Source organism: Sinohyriopsis cumingii, chromosome 2 (assembly GCF_028554795.1).
Source record: "Sinohyriopsis cumingii isolate HCF-2022 chromosome 2, ASM2855479v2, whole genome shotgun sequence".
NCBI lineage: Eukaryota > Metazoa > Mollusca > Bivalvia > Unionida > Unionidae > Sinohyriopsis > Sinohyriopsis cumingii.
The window spans coordinates 163,478,696-163,503,492 of NC_142962.1; the positions used below are offsets into that span (position 1 = coordinate 163,478,696).

The 24,797-nt window shown below is 34.7% G+C and overlaps 1 protein-coding gene across 1 annotated transcript in view; it reads left to right on the forward strand.

Annotated features, from left to right (window-relative positions):
* The window catches only part of LOC149806231 (cadherin-23-like), a 317,815-nt gene that overhangs the window by 97,140 nt on the left and 195,878 nt on the right, over nt 1-24,797 (forward strand). Inside the window, exons 3-4 of the mRNA XM_089935354.1 lie at nt 8,796-8,873; nt 20,711-20,883. Coding sequence (XP_089791480.1) covers nt 8,796-8,873; nt 20,711-20,883 — 251 coding nt within the window. The remainder of the gene's footprint in view (nt 1-8,795; nt 8,874-20,710; nt 20,884-24,797) is intronic.

Genomic DNA, 24,797 nt, shown 5'->3' on the forward strand with positions numbered 1-24,797 from the left:
ACAGTGATATATGAATTCAGTGTGCATGTTGAAAACCTCATGTACAACAATATATGAATTCAGTGTGCATGTTGAAAACCTCATGATGTACAACAATATATGATTTCACTGTGCATGTTGAAAATTTCATGATGTAAAACATGTGAATTGATATTTTTCAGTTACTTCCCACTTTAAATCTGTTGGACAAAATTAGAGTGAGGAATAACTGTAGTTCTAGAAAAGAGAATTGAGTTAAATATATGCGTTATTGCTAGTTTTCCTATACAGATAATGCCTGTTCCCACTTAAAGTATGTGTTATTGCTAGTTTTCCTATACAGATAATGCCTGTTCCCACTTAAAGTATGTGCTATTGCTAGTTTTCCTATACAGATAATGCCTGTTCCCACTTGAAGTTTGTGTTATTGCTAGTTTTCCTATACAGATAATGCCTGTTCCCACTTAAAGTATGTGTTATTGCTAGTTTTCCTATACAGATAATGCCTGTTCCCACTTAAAGTATGTGTTATTGCTAGTTTTCCTATACAGATAATGCCTGTTCCCACTTAAAGTATGTGTTATTGCTAGTTTTCCTATGCATATAATGCCTGTTCCCACTTAAAGTATGTGTTATTGCTAGTTTTCCTATACAGATAATGCCTGTTCCCACTTAAAGGATGTGTTATTGCTAGTTTTCCTATACAGATAATGCCTGTTCCCACTTAAAGTATGTGTTATTGCTAGTTTTCCTATACATATAATGCCTTTTCCCACTTAAAGTATGTGTTATTGCTAGTTTTCCTATACAGATAATGCCTGTTCCCACTTAAAGTATGTGTTATTGCTAGTTTTCCTATACAGATAATGCCTGTTCCCACTTAAAGTATGTGTTATTGCTAGTTTTCCTATACAGATAATGCCTGTTCCCACTTAAAGTATGTGTTATTGCTAGTTTTCCTATACATATAATGCCTTTTCCCACTTAAAGTATGTGTTGTTGCTAGTTTTCCTATACATATAATGCCTGTTCCCACTTAAAGTATGTGTTATTGCTAGTTTTCCTATACAGATAATGCCTGTTCGCACTTAAAGTATGTGTTATTGCTAGTTTTCCTATACATATAATGCCTTTTCCCACTTAAAGTATGTGTTATTGCTAGTTTTCCTATACAGATAATGCCTGTTCCCACTTAAAGTATGTGTTATTGCTAGTTTTCCTATACAGATAATGCCTGTTCCCACTTAAAGTATGTGTTATTGCTAGTTTTCCTATACAGATAATGCCTGTTCCCACTTAAAGTATGTGTTATTGCTAGTTTTCCTATACATATAATGCCTTTTCGCACTTAAAGTATGTGTTATTGCTAGTTTTCCTATACATATAATGCCTGTTCCCACTTAAAGTATGTGTTATTGCTAGTTTTCCTATACAGATAATGCCTGTTCCCACTTAAAGTATGTGTTATTGCTAGTTTTCCTATACATATAATGCCTGTTCCCACTTAAAGTATGTGTTATTGCTAGTTTTCCTATACATATAATGCCTGTTCCCGCATAAAGTTTAGACCATGCCCCCATTCTTTTTGAGCCCTCTCATTGACTATATTTGATTGGCCCTCTCATTGACTATATTTGATTGGCCCACTCCCATCATTTGAATTTATCTCGGCATTAACTGTCCCACTCTTGGTGGCTTACAAATGGGGGGTGGGTATAAGAGCTGACTGTGCCCATGGCAGTTGTCAAAGCTGACCAAACGACTATGTTCCTTTGAAGTAATCTTGGTGGCTCTGGATTGTGTAATGCCATAAGTTAGAGCTTCCCATTCATGGCTATATGTAAATTAAAATTCTGCCACAGAGTTTGTTGCAACATGTTTCCTTTAGCCACAGACAGACCCTTATTAATTTTGAGTTTCCCTTAGTCCCAGAAAGGCGCCTATTAAATCTGTGTTAGTAGCATCAAGGTCTGAGTTGCAATTACTAAAAACAAATTTATTTCTTGCAATTCATTTCTGGTAATAACTTAAGTATGACAGAATGCATTAGTATGAAACCTTATACAATTGTTCCCCTCCATCCAAGAAAGACCCATATTGGTTTGTGGGGGGTAAGACATGTACTTTTAGGGTCAGTTTTGCTGTCCATTTTAACAAATTTCATGTATTATAATCCTTTAACCTAGGAAAGATCTGCATTGATTTGGGAATCTGTAAATGATATTCAGATTCTATATGGGTGATGATTGACCTAGGAGTAAGCATGTCTGTATAAGTCTAATTCAAGCATGTTTGTATAAGTCTATTTCAATCATGTCTGTATAAGTGTGTTCAAGATGTCTGTATAAGTCTATTTCAAGATGTCTGTACAAGACTATTTCAAGCATGTTTGTATAAGTCTATTTCAAGCCTGTCTGTACAAGTCTATTTCAAGATGTCTGTATAAGACTATTTTAAGGATGTCTGTATAAGTCTATTTCAAGCATGTCTGTACAAGTCTATTTCAAGGATGTCTGTACAAGTCTATTTCAAGCATGTATGTACAAGTCTATTTCAAGCATGTCTTTATAAGTCTATTTCAAGATGTCTGTATAAGTCTATATCAAGCATGTATGTACAAGTCTATTTCAAGATGTCTTTATAAGAATTTCAAGCATGTCTGTAAATGTCTATTTCAAGATGTCTGTATAAGTCTATTTCAAGCATGTATGTACAAGTCTATTTCAAGATGTCTTTATAAGAATTTCAAGCATGTCTGTAAATGTCTATTTCAAGATGTCTGTATAAGTCTATTTCAAGCATGTCTGTACAAGTCTATTTCAAGATGTCTGTACAAGTCTATTTCAAGCATGTATGTACAAGTCTATTTCAAGATGTCTTTATAAGAATTTCAAGCATGTCTGTAAATGTCTATTTCAAGATGTCTGTATAAGTCTATTTCAAGCATGTCTGTACAAGTCTATTTCAAGATGTCTGTATAAGACTTTCAAGCATGTCTGTATAAGTCTGTTTCAAGATGTCTGTATAAGTCTATTTCAAGCATGTCTGTGCAAGTCTATTTCAAGATGTCTGTATAAGTCTATTTCAAGCATGTCTGTACAAGTCTATTCTAAGCATGTATGTACAAGTCTATTTCAAGCATGTCTGTATAAGTCTATTTCAAGCATGTATGTACAAGTCTGTTTCAAGCATGTCTTTATAAGTCTATTTCAAGATGTCTGTATAAGACTTTTAAGTATGTCTGTATAAGTCTATTTCAAGCATGTATGTACAAGTCTATTTCAAGATGTCTTTATAAGAATTTCAAGCATGTCTGTAAATGTTTATTTCAAGATGTCTGTATAAGTCTATTTCAAGCATGTCTGTACAAGTCTATTTCAAGATGTCTGTATAAGACTTTCAAGCATGTCTGTATAAGTCTGTTTCAAGATGTCTGTATAAGTCTATTTCAAGCATGTCTGTGCAAGTCTATTTCAAGATGTCTGTATAAGTCTATTTCAAGCATGTCTGTACAAGTCTATTCTAAGCATGTATGTACAAGTCTATTTCAAGCATGTCTGTATAAGTCTATTTCAAGCATGTATGTACAAGTCTGTTTCAAGCATGTCTTTATAAGTCTATTTCAAGATGTCTGTATAAGACTTTTAAGTATGTCTGTATAAGTCTATTTCAAGCATGTCTGTACAAGTCTATTTCAAGCATGTATGTACAAGTCTATTTCAAGCATGTCTGTATGAGTCTATTTCAAGCATGTATATACAAGTCTGTTTCAAGCATGTCTGTATAAGTCTATTTCAAGCATGTCTATATGTGTTTCAAGCATGTCTGTATAAGTCTATTTCAAGCATACAGCAGAAAACTAAGAACTCAGACTATTAACCTTGTTTTGGCAGCAGAGCTGGGTACCATGAAAAAATTTGGTACCATGGTATTTCTGAATGTATCATGATATGTACCATGGCATACTGCAGTTATATTAGGGACCAACCATTCAATATTTTAGGCAGTGGTAGCTGACACTTTTGTGTTTGATTTCCTTCTGTTATTGGTAGAAAAATATCTTGCACAGATTTATAGCAGAATAACACCATATTATATCCATGATATTATTTGGAAAAATAATATTACTTATATCGAGATAAAATAAAAGAAAATATTTCATCTCAAAAGAAAATCATAGCCACCCACCTCCAAAAATCAAATGGTCTGTACCTTATAGAATATGAATTTGCTCTGTGTAGGTTAATTGTTGTATAATGTATATTCTAAAAACTCTAAATAAAGTTGGATGATTAAGCTTACACAATAACTAAAACTCAGTGAAAGACATTGTGCTAACGTTAGAGGGCTTATTTATCAAAATAGAATATGAAAGACACTGTGCTGACATTAGAGAGCTTATTTATCAAAATAGAATATGAAAGACATTGTGCTGACATTAGAGAACTTATTTATCAAAATAGAATATGAAAGACGTTGTGTTGACATTAGAGAGCTTATTTATCAAAATAGAATATGAAAGACACTGCTGACATTGGAGAGCTTATTTATCAAAATAGAATATGAAAGACACTGCTGACATTGGAGAACTTATTTATCAAAATAGAATATGAAAGACATTGCATTGACATTAGAGAGCTTATTTATCAAAATAGAATATGAAAGACGTTCCGCTGACATTAGAGAGCTTATTTATCAAAATAGAATATGAAAGACATTGTGCTTACATTAGAGAACTTATTTATCAAAATAGAATATGAAAGACATTGCGTTGACATTAGAGAGCTTATTTATCAAAATAGAATATGAAAGATGTTCTGCTGACATTAGAGAGCTTATTTTATCAAAATAGAATATGAAAGACATTGCGTTGACATTAGAGAGCTTATTTATCAAAATAGAACATGAAAGACATTGTGCTGACATTAGAGAGCTTATTTATCAAAATAGAATATGAAAGACATTGTGCTGACATTAGAGAGCTTATTTATCAAAATAGAATATGAAAGACATTGTGCTGACATTAGAGAACTTATTTATCAAAATAGAAGTGCTGATACTAAAGCATACAATTTACTAGCTACACTGTTGATATAAAAGGTAGGAGAACTTTGAGTGGAGTGCAATATTCAGGTAAGATATTTACCAAAGAGGGCCAGAAACATAAAACACTTATTCAGAAAATGAGACAGTATTTAGTGGATTTGAGAAATTATGCAAAATTCAAACTGATAACAAAAATGTGATTCTGAAAATTGTTGGATGGTTGGCAGTCATACACTAGTAAAAGACTAAAACGTGTTTTTCATTTCTTGTTTGTTTATTCTTTTTAATCTGAAGTTTCTCAAAAGTTGGATTTGACCAGAATATCTTTCACAGCATTCAGTTTTGCCATGGCATTGGCATATGTAACACATGTCAAATATGTGATCATAGAACCATCAGACTTTGTGTTTATGATATTCACCATTAAATTGTGACATAATACAACCATTTTGTAAAAAAAAAATTGTTAATTATTTTGCCATGAATAATTAAAACATGCTGTTATTATGATTAAATTTGTAGCAAGATTACTATGGAGTTTCTGTGCATTCATTAATGACAGAAACTACTGAAGTAACAGTAGTGTGAAAAAGTACTATGGTATGTACCACAGGAATAAAATAAGCCGTAAACTGGTACATTGGTATACTGTGCTCCTCTAGCTGGCAGGGTGGCATATACCATTAGCATTACTATTGTTGATTGGCAGGGTGGCATATACCATTAGCATTACTATTGTTAATTGGCAGGATGGCATATACCTTAAGCATTACTATTGTTAATTGTCAAGGTAACATATGCCATTAGTAGTACTATTGTTAATTGTCAAGTTAGCATATGCCATTAGCAGTACTATTGTTTATTGATAGGGTTGCATATACCATTAGTATACTATCATTAATTGGCAGGGTAGCATATGCTTTTAGTGGTACTATTGTTAATTGGCAGGATAGCATAGTCCATTAGCAGTACTATTGTTAATTGGCAGGATTTCATATTCCATTAGCAGTACTATTGTTCATTGGCAGAGTAACAGATGCCTTTAGCAATACAATCGTTAATTGTCATTAGTAGCATGTTCCATTGCATTACTATTGTTAATTGTGAGGGTAACACGTCATTATCAATACTAATGTTAATTGGCTGGGTAGCATATGTTGTTAGTGGTACTGTTGTACACATTTAAATGAGTAACCTGATGCAGGCAGGGTAGGATATGCCGTAATGGTCACTTTTGTGAACTAGTTGCATACCATATTCTTTTTCCAGTACAGTTGTTAATTAATTGGTACCTTATGCCTTTTGCAGTACTGTTAATTAGTTGGGTACCATATGCATTTTGAAGTACTGTTGTTAATTAGTTGGGTACCATTGGCTTTTTGTAATACTGTTGTTAATTTTGTGAAAATTCCCATGTAAATAAATATCACATGAATAAACACAGAAACTATCATATAAATCTCCATTGTTTGCTGGTAGAATTAAAATACTGATTTGAATATGGGCAAAATTGTTATGATATAGATACTTCAGCATAAAGAGGCTTGCATGGCAGCTTTACTTCTGAGGTATGGTCTGTTTCTCAGAAGTTTGACCATCTGTTTTGTCATACAACTATGGCCATTTTTGGAGTTGTGATAGCTCAGGTGGTGGATGTCAGACTTATAGTCCAAGGGTAATATGTACGACAATAGCTTCTTTTGGATTGGTAGCTCAGATGGTAAAGCATTGGACATATAATCCAAAGGTTGCAGGTTTGATCAGTGTCCCTGCCAGCCCAGGTTATCTGCCTTGGTGAATCCTTGGTAACCATGATAAATGTTTATTATGATATAATTACACTTCCATGGCATGAATAATGCAATAATGTGTTGAAAGTGCCATTGAATAATAATAATAATAATAATAATAATAATAAGTTACTTATTGTGGGTAACAAATTTTTGTGATGTTCCCAAAATTGTACAATGGTTTTACCATCATTGCCATCTTGTTTTATTGTGTCCAACTTTAAACTCTAATAAGGACCAAGTCTAATCTAGTTTTATTATGACTAACTTTATACAGTAATACGGTCCGAGTGTAGTATAGTTTTATTATGACTAACTTTATACAGTAATACGGTCCGAGTGTAGTATAGTTTTATTATGACTAACTTTATACAGTAATACGGTCCGAGTGTAGTATAGTTTTATTATGACTAACTTTATACAGTAATACGGTCAGAGTGTAGTATAGTTTTATTATGACTAACTTTATACAGTAATACGGTCAGAGTGTAGTATAGTTTTATTATGACTAACATTATACAGTAATACGGTCAGAGTGTAGCATAGTTTTATTATGACTAACTTTATACAGTAATACGGTCAGAGTGTAGCATAGTTTTATTATGACTAACTTTATACAGTAATACGGTCAGAGTGTAGCATAGTTTTATTATGACTAACTTTATACAGTAATACGGTCAGAGTGTAGCATAGTTTTATTATGACTAACTTTATACAGTAATACGGTCAGAGTGTAGCATAGTTTTATTATGACTAACTTTATACAGTAATACGGTCAGAGTGTAGCATAGTTTTATTATGACTAACTTTATACAGTAATACGGTCAGAGTGTAGCATAGTTTTATTATGACTAACTTTATACAGTAATACGATCAGAGTGTAGCATAGTTTTATTATGACTAACTTTATACAGTAATACGGTCAGAGTGTAGCATAGTTTTATTATGACTAACTTTATACAGTAATACGGTCAGAGTGTAGCATAGTTTTATTATGACTAACTTTATACAGTAATACGGTCCGAGTGTAGTATAGTTTTATTATGACTAACTTTATACAGTAATACGGTCCGAGTGTAGCATAGTTTTATTATGACTAACTTTATACAGTAATACGGTCAGAGTGTACTATGGTTTTATTATGACTAACTTTATACAGTAATACGGTCAGAGTGTACTATGGTTTTATTATGACTAACTTTATACAGTAATACGGTCAGAGTGTAGTATAGTTTTATTGTTTCCATTGTTAGTTTGTAATAAGGTCTAAGTATTTAGTTTTATTATGTTCAGTTTTAAACTCCAATAAAGTCCAAGTCTAATCTTGATTTTATACCTTCAGTATCAGAACTAGATGTAATCAAGGATAACCATCCAATTAGCCAACACAAATTTGAGTGATGATTATTATTATTATGTACTGGGTTTTACATAGCCCTTTATCTGTGAACATGACCATAAATCTGCCAAATATCAAACAAAATCACTTTAATCAATTTGTAAATGCTTTTGTTTATGTAGAAGAAATTAGATTTTTAATTCAACAAAGCATTAAGCAAACTCACATGATCATTTTGTAAAAATGCATTTTTGTATGTAGGAGTTAGATTTGTAATTAATTAACTGCTGAAACCATAGCAAACTCAGCCAGATTTGTCTTCATTGAGCTGTTATAAATTGAACAGTATATTTGTCAAGTGATTCAAAAGGACAGTTCTGCAGACAAGCTACAAGGAGGTTTCCTTAATGAATACAGATATGACCGTACTAAAACTGCATTGAGAAAAAAAGTCTTGGTAACTAATGTTTATTTAGTTTTTAAAATCACTGAAGTAATATCTCTTTGTTGCTGTTCAGTTTTGTGTAGCTGTTCACTTATTTTATATTTCATGTTTTTTAAAGAAAAGAAAATTATATGATAAATGAGGTTTTTAAGATGTTTTTGTTCCTCAGTCAGTCAGTCATTTGTTTCTCTTTCAGTCACTGCCAATGAACCTCCCATAGTTACCAACATTCAAGATATCAGGTTTATCATCAAACCTGAGAATACACCCATCAGTAAGTAAATGATTACCATAAGTATTGATTGCTGGAATATTTGATATTGCTGATTGTATTTAAATGAAATTATAATATGCAATATAGAATTGGTCACAAGTATATGTTGCCAATATAATTTTGGTTTCAGGTGTAGTTTAATAGCAGCAATACATTACCCATCACTGTTGATTAGCTTTTTGCTTTTTATGCTGAAAATCCACCATCTGTTTGATGTGAATACATCTTTCCACAGAGTGAAATTTGCCAGGATGATGCAGTCCAATAATGCACCTGGTTTGGGTTATTCCCTACTAAAATGATGAGTTTATTTCAAGACATTAACAAGCTAGCTGAAACTTTGCATGTGTAAGTACACAATTTTGTGGTATAGAATTGGCAAGCTGGATTTGGAACAATTACGAAGATGTGGCAAGCTTAAATGTCCTTATGGAACGCTTTCATCAAGCTTCTAGCAAGCTCATTACAAATTCGCATGTGCGAGCTTCCACCGATATAAAAAGCTTTTTAGAAAAATGTCTCAGTGAACTTGATACCAAGAAAGCTACAGGACTTGATCAGATTGGTCCATGACTCATTAAATCTTCTGCCTCTGCTATTTTAGATAGCAAAACATTACTAATCAATTTAAGTATTGCATCCTCATCTGTCCCCAAAATATGGAAATTCACAAATCTGGTTCTAAGGATGATGCTGATAACTACCGATCAATCTCAGTACTACCAAACTTGTCAAAATTGATTGAAAAACATGTCCATGTCTCATTCATGTCATATTTAACCAAATACTTGCTGTTACACCCTAATCAATCAGGCTTTAGACAGAAACATTCCTGTGAGACTAGAGGGGCCCCGAGTGGCTGAGTGGTCTAAAGCGCTCACCATTCCAGATGACTGCCATCTCACCTCTGTCTGCATGGGTTCAAGTCCAAGGCTCGGATAGCATGGGTACATGGGAAAGCCTGCTTCTTGTGGGTCAGTGGTTCTTCCCTGGGTTTTCCAAGGTTCTTCCTCTACCAGTTATACTGGCCGCCATGTATTGCCTATCCTGTGCTGATAAATGGCGTTAAACCCTATAACAACAACAACAAAAATCCTGTGAGACTACCTTGATCTCCCTAACTGATAAATGGCTTCAAGCACTTGACCAAGGCAGAATAATAGGATCTGTATTTGTAGATTTCAGGAAAGCTTTTGACATGGTGGATCATGAAATCCTTTTGAAGAAACTGAAAATCTGTAAATGTGATAAAAGAACAGTTAGATGGTTTACTTCATACCTAAGTGAGAAAACACATCATGTTTACATAATTAATGTTCTGTCTGAACCTGGAACATTTAGATATGGAGTACCACAAGGCTCAATTCTAGGTCCATTACTATTTATTTTTTTTATTAATGATCTACCACTTTTACTAAGAGACTCAATATCATCTACAGATCTCTATGCAGGTGACACAACATTGTCAGAAATCCAAAACACAAAGCATGAACTCAAAATTTCTTTACAGAATGCCCTAAACAAACTGGACAACTGGGTGCACATGCAATGGCAGTAAATACTGGGAAAACTTAAATATTACTTATCTCAACATGGCAAAAAAAGGACAAATCTTGATAGTGATGAACTATGTCTGACATGGAAGGATACAAATTTGCAAATGGTCTGTTATGATAGACTACTTGGTGTTCTGGTAGATAATAACCTATCATGGACTGAACATATCAAACATATCAGTAAAAAAGTCAATTCAAGTTTATGGCGTCGCAGTAGGATCAGACATTTTCTCCCTGAAAGGCACAGAAAACTATTTTATAACAGTTACATACAACCCTATTTAGACTACTGTAATAGAGTATGGGGTAATTCAAATGATAAAAACATAGCAAAGCTGGCACATCTTCAGAAAATAGCATTAGGGCTAATATCAATCCAGATAGAAAGCAAGGAAAATTTAGCTGGTAAGTTAATAATATTACCTATTAAAGACTGAATCTGTTTGAGAAAAGCCAAATTAATGTACAGGATATCTCATAATAGTGCTCCTGAATATTTACAATCACTATTCCAGTATAGGCTACCTGGTAATACTCCCCACCTGCGATCCATGTCTTCCAAACAGTATAAAATTCCCAAATCAAATAAGGAGTTATTTTTAAAAAGTTTCCAATACTCTGGAACTCTGCGCAGGAATAGTATTCCAGTTGAGATTAGAAATGCCCATTCTATTTCCTTCTTCCAAACCCAATATATCCAGTGGCTTCAGAGATGCAGCTAAAATAAATCAATTCCTTTGTATGAGGGCCTCAAGGAGATTAGTTCTTAGCTAATTGTGTTACCCTCTTTAAATAAGGTCATTATTATTATTATTATAAAACAACTCTGCAAGGATATAACCATCTTTGATAGACATGGGTATCTGGCAACAGTATCATCACTTCCCCACCAGTGATCTAGACATTGTACCTCCTTAAATTCTAGAAGAAAATCAGTTTGGAATTGTAATAGCCTCCAAATCTGTCCCAGTTCCTTCTCATTTGACACATTGATTGACGCTTCTGGAGAGCTGATACTGGTTAAAATCTGACTATGGCAAAAATCACACAGTGCTAGTCCTGGCATTCGGTTTTCTTACAGATTGTCTAATTATATTCCCATTGACTTTGCATTCAAGTCAATCTCATTTCCACAGTTTTCAACCTGTTATTAAGACTTGTTGTTTCATTGTCAGAAATTTGGAACACAATGATTGGCAGGCTTGTTTATTTCCATCAGCTTCTGCTACATGAAGATTCGTTGGGCAAGTACAAACTTTTGACCAATCAGAAAGCTCTTTACAGCTGTCATCTGTTAAATAATATAAGGAACAAATACTACTATAAGAGTCATTGCACAATGGGACTAAAGAGACCATTATTTAAAAACTGCAACAGAGATGAGAAAAAATAGTCCATATAGGGGAAAATAAGATTCAGGTCAGGAGAAAAGTGGAATTCTACTTTAAAATGGAAAACACATCTTGTTGTCTCAGGGCAGTTAAACTCAATTAAATTTGTGAAAAAAGGAAACATTAGAAAAACTGTGGAAAAAATATGGAAAGAAGTAATTGTTCCAAAAATAAAAAATAAAATTTGAGCTATCAGAAGCGGGAGAGCTACGTTTTGCTGAAAATTGTTTAGAATGTACAAGAAGCAAAATATACATTATATTAAAACGAAAATGAAGGTTATTTTTTATATCAGTGAAGTACTGTTGCTCACTGATATTTTTTCAATTAAATTTCAGTGAAATCTCTATCACAAAATCTCACTGATATTTTCAGAAATTTTGGCAAAATCTTAGTGAAATTTCATGGAAAGTTTTAGAAATACCATTATTTTGGTGAATAAGGTCCTTTCAGTGACATTTCAGTCGCATTTTTACTAGGGACATTAAGTTTATTCTATATATATATGATGGTAGTTGCAATGTATTTGACAATGTTGATTTGACATATTCTCCTTTCTACATTTAGCTTTTCATTTCACATGTGAATTCACACTTGTTTGTTAAAATTGATTTGATGAACATTGCAAAAATTGTGTGAATAAAAGTACTGGTGTGTGTATTCTTCTTATTAAATTATTGGTTTTTATGAAATGAAATGCCACCAAAATTTTAATCAGTCATAACTTTTCACTAATGTGAGATCAATATTGCATAGTTAAGGTTATTCATTGAACACCTTGTGGGTTATAAATTTATCAACATTCATTACGTACCAACAAATACATGCATTTATATACTTGCAGTTATATATCTAAAATGTTTCACACATGTTTGCTACTTCAATTTGTATGAATCCTGTATGTACTCATCTTTGAAGCCTTGTACAGTATAAATTTTATTATAGCAGTAGATCAGTTGTCAAGTTTTTAACAGCATTTGTTGTCTAAAGACACTTCATCTTGTAAAAATTGTGCATCATATATATATTTGTACAAGTGTCATTGTAGAAGGCCTAATAGAAGATAGGTCAGTTGACCAAATGAGCTTCTTCTTTAAATAAAGTCATTATTATTTTTATTATTCCCTAGGATTAATATACCAAAGAATAAAAAGCTAAATTAAATAATACACGGAATTTTAACACCTGTAAAGATTATTAATTTCATATGCAAATTAATGATTTCATAGACCAAATAACGTTACATTATGTAGTAAATTTCTCACCATCATTATCAAGTTTTCTAGATGAATATTTAATCTGCAAGGTTTGCTATCAAGATCATGCAAGCAACTGGCGTTGGTTGTTGCCAAATTTCTTAAACAAGCTTTTATGAGCTTGCTGCAAAATGCCATCTAGTCTGCCAACTACAGTTAAGATCATTAGTGTGAACTTGCCATGAACTATCACATGCACTATCACTAGCTTGATTTAGGATTGCATTTTTATATGGGATATGCAGAACTGTCATCTTTTGTAAGGATCCCATGCTGTTTGGATGTTATGATGGTTTACCACAGAAAATCTGTCTTTAGAAAACCAGTGTGTACTGATTCATTATTTTATCGAAGAATATCTCAGTTCCGTATTTAAACATTTCTGTGCCAGTAACTTTTTTCTCTCTTTCAATTCATTAAGGAACATAAAGATACTTTGTGTGTCCCACTATGTCTGGGTTGGGTACATCATTCTAAAATATACAACTAAGGCATGGGGGAGTCATTAATAATGTTATAAATAACAGCAACAACCTGCTCAACATTAAAGGGCAACCAGAGATTAGCATATTCCTCTATCTGTTGGAAATAAAACTGACATGGTAAAATATCTTTTGGTTGTTATTATTGTTGTTGTTTCCTCAACAATTTGTATATTTAGGGTCGTGCTGTTGCTCTCAACTGTAATTCCATGGGTATTTACATTTGTTCTCCTCAATAAAGCTTACAACAATATACATCTTTATTGACAAAGAAAAAAGACAGGTAAAATGAGTCATCATTTATTTACTTGGTGTATACATAAGGGTATAGGTAACATGTATTACATACAAATAAGGTGAGTATGTGGTACAATTATACATGTACATATATTATTATTTCTTTTTTCAGAATCATGTCAGAACAGTTTGTGGTCATTGTGACCACAGGAAGGGCTCTTGGGACACTAACCCAGGCTACATCTATTGAGGTCTGGTCCTTTCATAAGGCAGTAAATGAAGTGTGCAGCCCTGGACTTGTGCCTGAAACCATCAAGCACTTGGTCCAGCAAAATACTGTCCATTTTGGACAGTGATACATTACCTCATTTCTCCATGATCAAAGAAATTTCTCAGAGATTTGCAGGAGGCCAAAATATAGCTTGGCAACATCGAGGCTGGTCAGTCTCTTCCTTGATGGTGAGACTCCTGGTCTCCATTGCCAGTTACTGGGTACATTTGCCAAAATATAGCTTGGCAACATCGAGGCTGGTCAGTCTCTTCCTTGATGGTGAGACTCCTGGTCTCCATTGCCAGTTACTGGGTACATTTGCCAAAATATAGCTTGGCAACATCGAGGCTGGTCAGTCTCTTCCTTGATGGTGAGACTCCTGGTCTCCATTGCCAGTTACTGGGTACATTTGCCAAAATATAGCTTGGCAACATCGAGGCTGGTCAGTCTCTTCCTTGATGGTGAGACTTCTGGTCTCCATTGCCAGTTACTGGGTACATTTGCCAAAATATAGCTTGGCAACATCGAGGCTGGTCAGTCTCTTCCTTGATGGTGAGACTCCTGGTCTCCATTGCCAGTTACTGGGTACATTTGCCAAAATATAGCTTGGCAACATCGAGGCTGGTCAGTCTCTTCCTTGATGGTGAGACTCCTGGTCTCCATTGCCAGTTACTGGGTACATTTGCCAAAATATAGCTTGGCAACATCGAGGCTGGTCAGTCTCTTCCTTGATGGTGAGACTCCTGGTCTCCATTGCCAGTTACTGGGTACATTTGCCAAAATATAGCTTGGCAACATCGAGGCTGGTCAGAGTCTTCCTTGATGGTGAGACTTCTGGTCACCATTGCCAGTTACTGGGTACATTTGCCAAAATATAGCTTGGCAACATCGAGGCTGGTCAGTCTCTCCCTTGATGGTGAGACTCCTGGTCTCCATTGCCAGTTACTGGGTACATTTGCCAAAGTGGTCTTCTAAACCTCGCCAGTTGGATTCCAATTCATCCAATATGGGTATTTCATCAGGAATCTGGACACGTCTTCTCATCAGAACAACAGATAGCCATGTTACTTGTCACCATAGCTTCACATGCTGACATCTTAGCTGCATCTTTTAGTTTTCAGAGAGAGTTCTCCTTGAACCCATTCACTTTACAACATGTGTTGGAATCTGTGGCCCAGACCTGCAATGGCATTGTCAGTGGAATTTCTGCATATCTGTCATGACATTGCCTTGGACACTTCAAAGATCTTGCTTAAGCATTGCAAAGACCTTCTAAGGGCTGCTTCATTTGAATATGAGACCCTCTTTGGGGGACTTATTTCTACAACTGCTGCTCCATACTTGCTGGATCATCAACATCCTTCCTTCACAACCACTTCTGGCTCATCGAAATTGACCAGGAAATGTGGAAATGCAAATCATCCTCAGGGGCCATTCACTATGTTTTTCAAACAGATGCAGCCCCATTCCAATAAACAACTTCAAACTAGACCTCCTCATTTGTAAGGTTCACAGTGCTCAGAAAACAAACACCAGATTCCCTCAAAGTGCAATTTTTCTAACCCACCTTCCTTTCATACCAAAGGAGTAAGGGGCATCCCTAGGGACCCAAACCCTGTCCAGCCATGCATCCTTCACCAAACATTCCTGTAGGTGCTCATCTAGGCTTCTTTTCAGAGGCCTAGTCAAGCATCACAAATGATGGTTCAGTCCTTTCCTTAATAATGTAGGGTTACTGACTCCAGCCTGTGGAACAACCCTCTCTGTTAAGGACTCCATGTTCTTTTATCAGTCCAGTCTGGTGAAATTGAGGGTGGAGGTTTATACCCTTCTGCATTCTATTCCAAAATCTTCCTGGTTACCTAAAGGTGGCAAATTTAATATATATATAATTGATATATCCCCTTTAAACTCTTTTCATTTAGAAGAACCTTTCAAGATGGAGGCTACATCCTCAATCCAGAACACTCCATGTCCATCAGCTTTGGAGGTCTCTGTTGACCTACAGGATGCCTATTTGCAGATCCAGATATTTCATCCATGATCCAGAACAAGGCTGGTAAGAGGCTCATAGAAGACCAAGAGATTCTTAACAGTTGGATGGAATAGTGTTCTGAGCTTTAAAATCAGGAGACTTCTGGAGACAAAACTGTACTTAACTTTCCAATAACCACAGCATAGGTTGGCCACTCAGTCCTCAGGGAAGAAGTAGAGGCTGAAATAAACGCACTCAAGAAAGGGAAGTCAGCTGTGGTTGATAATATACCAGCAGAACTTGTTCCAGTAGTAGGAACCTCCATGATAGATGTCCTCACAACAATCTGCAACAAAATCTGGCAAACAGGAGAATGGCCCACACCATGGACCCAGCCTCTGATCATCACTCTTCCTAAGAAAGGGAATTGGCAGCTGTGCTAGAACTACCAAGCAAACAGCCTCATCAGTCACCCAAGAAAGGTTATGCTTAAGATCAGCCTCAACAGACTGAAACCTCGACCAGATCACATCATTGCCAAAGAACAGGCTGATTTCAGAGCAGGACATAGCACTATAGAACAGATGTTCAACCTTAGAATCCTCTGTGAAAAGTATCTGCAGGATCAGCAGAACCTCTATCATTTATTCACTGACTTCTAGAAGATTTATCACCCCACTGTGGCAGCAGCAATCTTGGTTCATCAGCCTTGTGGACCTGATGTTCAATCAGCCCAGGTCCCTACCTCACAGGATGGATCTTCTGTTACAACACAGAGAATCCCTCCACAACAGCCCACAGAAATACTGGAAAAGCATAAAGCCATGATTAGACTAGTTATAGCAGTATAGATCATGTGGCAGACTGATACAAATCGCACCCTGTTTTAAATTTGATTGTCATCTTGATATGACACCTTGTTTGAATTTGATTGTCATCTTGATATGACACCTTGTTTGAATTTGATTGTCATCTTGATATAACACCTTGTTTTAAATTTGATTATCATCTTGATATGACACCTTGTTTGAATTTTATTGTCATCTTGATATGACACCTTGTTTGAATTTCATTGTCATCTTGATATAACACCTTGTTTTAAATTTGATTATCATCTTGATATGACACCTTGTTTGAATTTTATTGTCATCTTGATATAACACCTTGTTTGAATTTGATTGTCATCTTGATATAACACCTTGTTTTAAATTTGATTATCATCTTGATATGACACCTTGTTTGAATTTTATTGTCATCTTGATATGACACCTTGTTTGAATTTGATTGTCATCTTGATATGACACCTTGTTTGAATTTGATTGTCATCTTGATATGACACCTTGTTTGAATTTGATTGTCATCTTGATATAACACCTTGTTTGAATTTGATTGTCATCTTAATATAACACCTTGTTTGAATTTGGTTGTCATCTTGATATAACACCTTGTTTGAATTTGATTGTCATCTTGATATAACACCTTGTTTTAAATTTGATTATCATCTTGATATGACACCTTGTTTGAATTTTATTGTCATCTTGATATAACACCTTGTTTGAATTTGATTGTCATCTTGATATAACACCTTGTTTTAAATTTGATTATCATCTTGATATGACACCTTGTTTGAATTTTATTGTCATCTTGATATGACACCTTGTTTGAATTTGATTGTCATCTTGATATGACACCTTGTTTGAATTTGATTGTCATCTTGATATGACACCTTGTTTGAATTTGATTGTCATCTTGATATAACACCTTGTTTGAATTTGATTGTCATCTTAATATAACACCTTGTTTGAATTTGGTTGTCATCTTGATATAACACCTTGTTTGAATTTGATTGTCATCTTGATATAACACCTTGTTTGAATTTGATTGTCATCTTGATATAACACCTTGTTTGAATTTGATTGTCATCTTGATATAACACCTTGTTTGAATTTGATTGTCATCTTGATATAACACCTTGTTTGAATTTGATTGTCATCTTGATATAACACCTTGTTTGAATTTGATTGTCATCTTGATATAACACCTTGTTTGAATTTGATTATCATCTTGATATAACACCTTGTTTGAATTTGATTATCATCTTGATATAACACCTTGTTTGAATTTTATTGTCATCTTGATGTTGATGACACTTTTTAAAATTTGGTTGTCAGCATTCTGTCTTCATTTAGCAGATACATTGCTCCTGATTGTAAGACCCACCCACTTTGGCAAATTGACAGCCCCTGATTGTCAGACCCACCCATTTTTGCTTCTGGACAACAACTCCTAGGAGTATTGGATTTGAACCAACTTTTGAAGGCACCTTGATAGTGATTAATCTTCCTCTTAGTTTCATTGTCACTTTTGCAAGTCATCATTTAATACACTTATAGTTGGACCCACCAATAGCTCTTTTTCTGCATACTATATTTGTTATTTATAAACAATTTTGGCATATTTTAGTTGAAACATTAATTTTGATGGGTCCTTGGCTAACTTTTGTTAAGTATTTTAGTCATTATTTAGTGGAGATATAACCCCTGGTATGTAGACCAATTTATATTTAAGATCTAGTGGAGTTATGACCCCTGGAAGCATTTATATTAAGATCTAGTGAGGTTATATCCTCTGGTAGGCAGACCCATTTATATTTAAGATCTAGTAGAGTTATGTCCCCTGGTAGCATTTATATTTAAGATCTAATGGAGTTATAACCCCTTGTAGGTAGACCAATTTATATTTGAGATTTAGTGGAGTTATGGCCCCTGGTTGCATTTATATTTAAAATCTAGTGCAATTATAGCCCCAGGCTCGCAGATCCATTCATAGTGATTTCTGTACATTATCTGTTAATTATCATTGAATTTCAACTGAATGTTTCGTGTGCAGCCTGATATTTGATGGAACTTTAACTGACTTTAATTATTCAGATTCCGCATCATCATTTACCAGAATTACGGGCCCTGACTATCAGACCACTCAGTTTTGTTTTAGCACAATAAATTCCCATTTTTATTACTGGAATTCAAACAAGCTTGTTATTGATATGAGACCCTAGCAATTTTATATATGTCAGATTTACTCTGTTTATACCTCCAGCATGCAACATCATCCTTGAGCAGTTTTATTGCCTCTAATTATAAGATGCACACATTCCATCAGTGCCATTAATTCCCTTATCTCATTTGATATCAATAAAATTTGATATTTTATTTTATATTAATGACACTTTAGTTGAGTTTGAGTTTAAATTTCTTCATCATTTAACTGAGCTATTGCATCAGATTATTGGACTTTATTTTGCACACAATGGTATTCCATTAATTAGTACTAGCATTTTTTGTGCAGCATTAGTTTCATACAACCTAAGTGGAACTTACATATCAGTTTTCTGTGGCATATTTGATGGAATTCAGTTGGTGTATGTTGGAACCAAATTCTGTTGTTTCAGCAAAAAGACTGTCTTAAAACAGATTTTGTGTCATGTTGATGAGAACTTATCAAGGTGGTTGTCAGTGTTTTATGTCATTGTTTACAAATATTCATTTACTCCTTTGTTATGTCACCATCATCACCAGGCCCCTACTACAAACCACATTTCCTACTTCCATTGAAAAGTCAGGGACATCAGTTTATATAATTTGATAGTGCTTGCTGTCAGAATCAAAATGTATATTCAATATATTTATATAGAAATTAAGAAAAAACATTTGTCATTCGTAGAAAGTTTGTTTTGTTTAAACCATGGACATTTCAACTCTTAACAAAATTTGTTTTCATTGTTTAAGTTCTAGAAACTGCTTTCATTTAAATATTGCTAAACTTTTAATATCCCCTAAGAATTATGTTCCTTTTTTAATGACGTCCACACATGGCATTTGGAACTACTTTAGCTATTTCTGTGGGATATAAATATGCCTCAGATGTATGTTGACACAGTAATTTACAGAATTACACATTTTCTTCACTGGGAATTTCTCTTCAAAAAGTAAACCATGGACCACCATGGCTATTTCTATGTTAGGATTGACTGTAGGATTGTCTGAGATGTTATAAATTTTAAAAAATTGTTTCATTGAAATTTTCTCTGTCAATCCTTGTTTTGTAAATAGCCAGTGTGGAGTGAATGGCAGCTATTGGCAAACAGTCAAGGCATTATCTATTAGGTTGACCTTGAAGTTGCGAATGCTAATGTGGTAGCAGATACGTTATTTTATTTGTCAGATGTATTGACATACATTCAAGGTATAATCTATTGGGTTGACCTTGAATTTGCAAATGCAAATATTGTAACAGGTACATTATTTTATTTGTCAGATATATTGACATACATTCACAGTATAATACTTAGGGTTGTCCTTGAAGTTGCAAATACAAATGTGGTATCAGGTATGTTAGTTTATTTGTCACATTTTCCATGTTTCCCAAATGCATGTAATTTGCAGCCATGTCATGTCTTGGTGAATTTTTCAAGACTTCTATATTTTTATGTAAAGCATGTGTCTGTAAATATCTAACATGAGGATATTTAAGTAAAATCTCATTGACTGTTAATAAAAACAATGGAGACTCCCATGTGAAAACAAAAGCAATGCACAAATCAAGCACCCTGGGCATTATAACATGTGACATTTGACCATCCAGCCTGATTTATATTTTTTCCTTGCAGACAGTACCCTGGGCATTATAACAGCTTTGGATAGTGATGGCCCACAGGAACTTACATTCACAATCACTGAGGCTACGACAAGGGATCTGGTTAAACTTGGGCCTCCCCAAGGGCTAAGTACAACTGGCAGATCAGTAGCCATCATCCTCATTGCAGAACTAGATTGCGACAGAGTAAGGAATTTCAGTTGTAATATCAACTTTGCTTTTTCTCTTTCTCTATCATATCTGCTGAGTTTATCTTGACCCTAAAGCATCAACAACAGCCTCACATTTTATGCAGCTAGCAGCAAAAGAGAATAGAGATAATTTGTCTATTTTGGCAGAGTTTTACTCCATGGAACTATTTCACAAATTTCTACAGGCATGTCTATACCAAGAGCCTTTAGATTGGTGCCCTGCTTAATGTTTCAGACATTTTTCTTAAATGCAAATTACTCAAGAAACTTCTGTGACAGATTCTACTGTCAAGTCAAGAAATAGAATAGTACACATCTGTGACAGATTCTACTATCAAGAAATAGAATAGTACACTTCTGTGACAGATTCTACTGTCAGGAAATAGAGTAGTACAATTCTGCAACAGATTCTACTGTCAAGAAATAAATAGTAGACTTCTACGATCTGGTATCATACAAAGAGTTATGGTTAAGTTCTGTCATCTTTATTGACGAATCTCCTGTTTTAATAATTTTAGCATCTCCCCCCACAACACACAACCATACCTCCATCTCCCACCAATCCATATCCCTCATCACACATGCCAACACAGATAACCATACCCCAGTATCCCATCAATCCAGTACCAGTACAAATTATAGCTTCAAACAGGTTTGATTTTTTGAGAGCTATCATAATGGGTCAGAATTGATGTCATAAAAGGAAAGCTAACATCATTCCTATTTCTAAAGTCTCATGACAAAAATATGAAAGATAATTATACTTACACATACAATACTTAAACCCTTCATTATTATCATATGATTCAGTCATGTAGGGCATGAGGATTGAGACAGACACAAATGTCAGGAATGCCATGAGATAATCAGTTCTAGATTTAATTTCATTTAGTCTTTCTTCAGGCTTGGATTTCACTTAAGTGGCAAAAATAGTTGTAATACATCTAGCGGGTATACGAGAGAAACAACAAAGTTACGCCTCCATGGGTTCTTGTAATTTAATCAGATATGATGATGACTAAATGAATTACCAGAAGGAGAAAAAGACCTACAACATATACACATGAAATATATAAATAATTAAAAGTAAATGAATCTATCGCACACAGACAATTTACAAAATGATAAGGTCCAGAATTATTATAAAACTACAATGTAATTACTAAAAGCTTGGCAGTGTATGTAGTATTATAATGTATTATAGTTATTTTCTTCGATACCATTTACAAAAATATTGAGTAACTTATTGCACCCAGAAATGTTGAAGTTGACTCCTGGAGAGTCGTTGGAAGAAGTGAACAATGGAACAGGGAACTTTTGTTAATGTAATCGGTGGTTGCATGTTAGATGCATGCAATGCAAGCAACTCACATACAACTCACAATACGTACAACAGAACAACATACATATGGACACTGGACATCACTGTACTGAATCTGTAACACCAAAATACTAAACGCACAAAAACAATAACATACAGTGGTTTACATAGTGATGTCTAGATTCTGTAATGGCCAGGTTAAGGATTCATCATTTTACAAGTTTCCCATACACCTATCAACATGGGCTGGATACACCTAGCAACATGGGCTGGACACACCTATCAACATGGGCAGACAGTAATCATCTTGGAAGGATAATTCTTCAATTGGAAATTCTTCTACAGTAATTAACTGGTCAATATTCTTATTAAAGCTGTTGATAGTCTTGTCAATGTTTCCTTCAACTGGGGTTAGATCTCCAACACCGTGATGGTTATGCTCCAGACTATAGCCAAAAACACCATTGAATGGTATATGTGCACTGTACAGATCTAAACACTTCAGTTTATTAGTCTTTATCAGGTTTTCACCAGGAATAAACTTTCTGTCTTACAGCCTGGAACAATGTTCATAGCAATGCTGAAAATTACTCTAGAATGTTGGTTTTCAACTGTTGTGTTTTGTCTCTTTTTAAACCATGAATATTATTTAATTATGCACAATTCTAATGAAATATCCGAGTTTGCTTCCTACTAGAACATATCCTGAGTCCTATATGTTTAGTATAGTTTTAGTGTTTTGTTGACAGTACTGTCAGAAACATGGACACTGACAGACTCATTTTCTATATTTTTTAAAATTGTATGTGACCTTTTGAAAACAAATGGGAGACGTAGTATCCATGCTTCAGTTCATCCGTCCATCCATCTATCCGACTTTCTCTTCTGGTCTATAACTTTAAGGCCATTTGAGATTAAACTACGAAACTGGTGTAAATGTACATCATTAGAAGGTGTGTTACATACCTTATTGGGGGCCTATCTTCAAAGTCAAGGCCAGGGCTCAGTGGTTTATGTTTTCCATCACACTTTCTTTGGACATTCTATCTTTGGAGCTGTTTGAGATTAGAAGGTATGTTATGTACCAACTTTACATCCATTTGTCATCAGAACATTATGCACCAACTTCATATTCATATATGTATATTTAAAATTTATGTTATGTTGTTGTTGTTGTTGTTGTAGGGTTTAACGCCATTTTTCAGCACACGATAGGCTATACATGGCATCCAGTATTAATGGTGGAGGAAGAACCCGGGAAAATCCTGGAAAGAACCACCGACCCATGAAAAGCTACTGGCAAGCTTTCTCACATACCCACATTAGCAGAATCCGATACTCGAACCCACACAGACAGAGGTGAGATGGCAGTGATCCGTAATGGAGAGTGCTTTAGACCACTCGGTCACTTGGAGCCCTTGTATGTTATGTACCATGGCAGGAACACATTGCTGCATATTGAATTGTTTTGTTAACTTTTCTTTCCATTCTGTTATTTTCGAACCATTTTGTATGAAGGGATACAATTTGGAAGAACATTATATCATTGTTAAAAAGTGTGTTACATACTACATCAGAGATCCTACCACCAAGGTTAAGGTCACACCTCAGTAGCTAGGTTTCAGTCACATATGCTCCTTTGTACTATAACTTAAAAAGGTGCTTGGGATGAAGATTGGTATGCTTAAAGAAGTTGAATTGCATGTTTGATGTCATATTGTCAAGGTCAATGTCACAGCTTCATATTTTAAAGTTTCTTTTGATGCTGTTGAATATCATAAAGGTTGTTTCACTTACAGGGATATACCAATATGGTTCACTTATTCTTCACATTTCGATGGCATGTTTCAGGTACAAGGATGTACCAGTATAGTTCACTTATACTTCACATTTCAGTGGCATGTTTCAGGTACAAGGATGTACCAGTATAGTTCACTTATACTTCACATTTCAGTGGCATGTTTCAGGTACAAGGATGTACCAGTATGGTTCACTTATGCTTCACATTTTGATGGCATGTTTCAGGTACAAGGATGTACCAGTATGGTTCACTTATACTTCACATTTCAGTGGCATGTTTCAGGTACAAGGATGTACCAGTATGGTTCACTTATACTTCACATTTCAGTGGCATGTTTCAGGTACAAGGATGTACCAGTATGGTTCACTTATACTTCACATTTCAGTGGCATGTTTCAGGTACAAGGATGTACCAGTATGGTTCACTTATACTTCACATTTCAGTGGCATGTTTCAGGTACAAGGATGTACCAGTATGGTTCACTTATTCTTCACATTTCGATGGCATGTTTCAGGTACAAGGATGTACCAGTATGGTTCACTTATGCTTCACATTTTGATGGTGTGTTTCAGGTTCAGGGATGTACCAGTATGGTTCACTTATGCTTCACATTTTGATGGCATGTTTCAGGTACAAGGATGTACCAGTATAGTTCACTTATACTTCACATTTCAGTGGCATGTTTCAGGTACAAGGATGTACCAGTATAGTTCACTTATACTTCACATTTCAGTGGCATGTTTCAGGTACAAGGATGTACCAGTATAGTTCACTTATACTTCACATT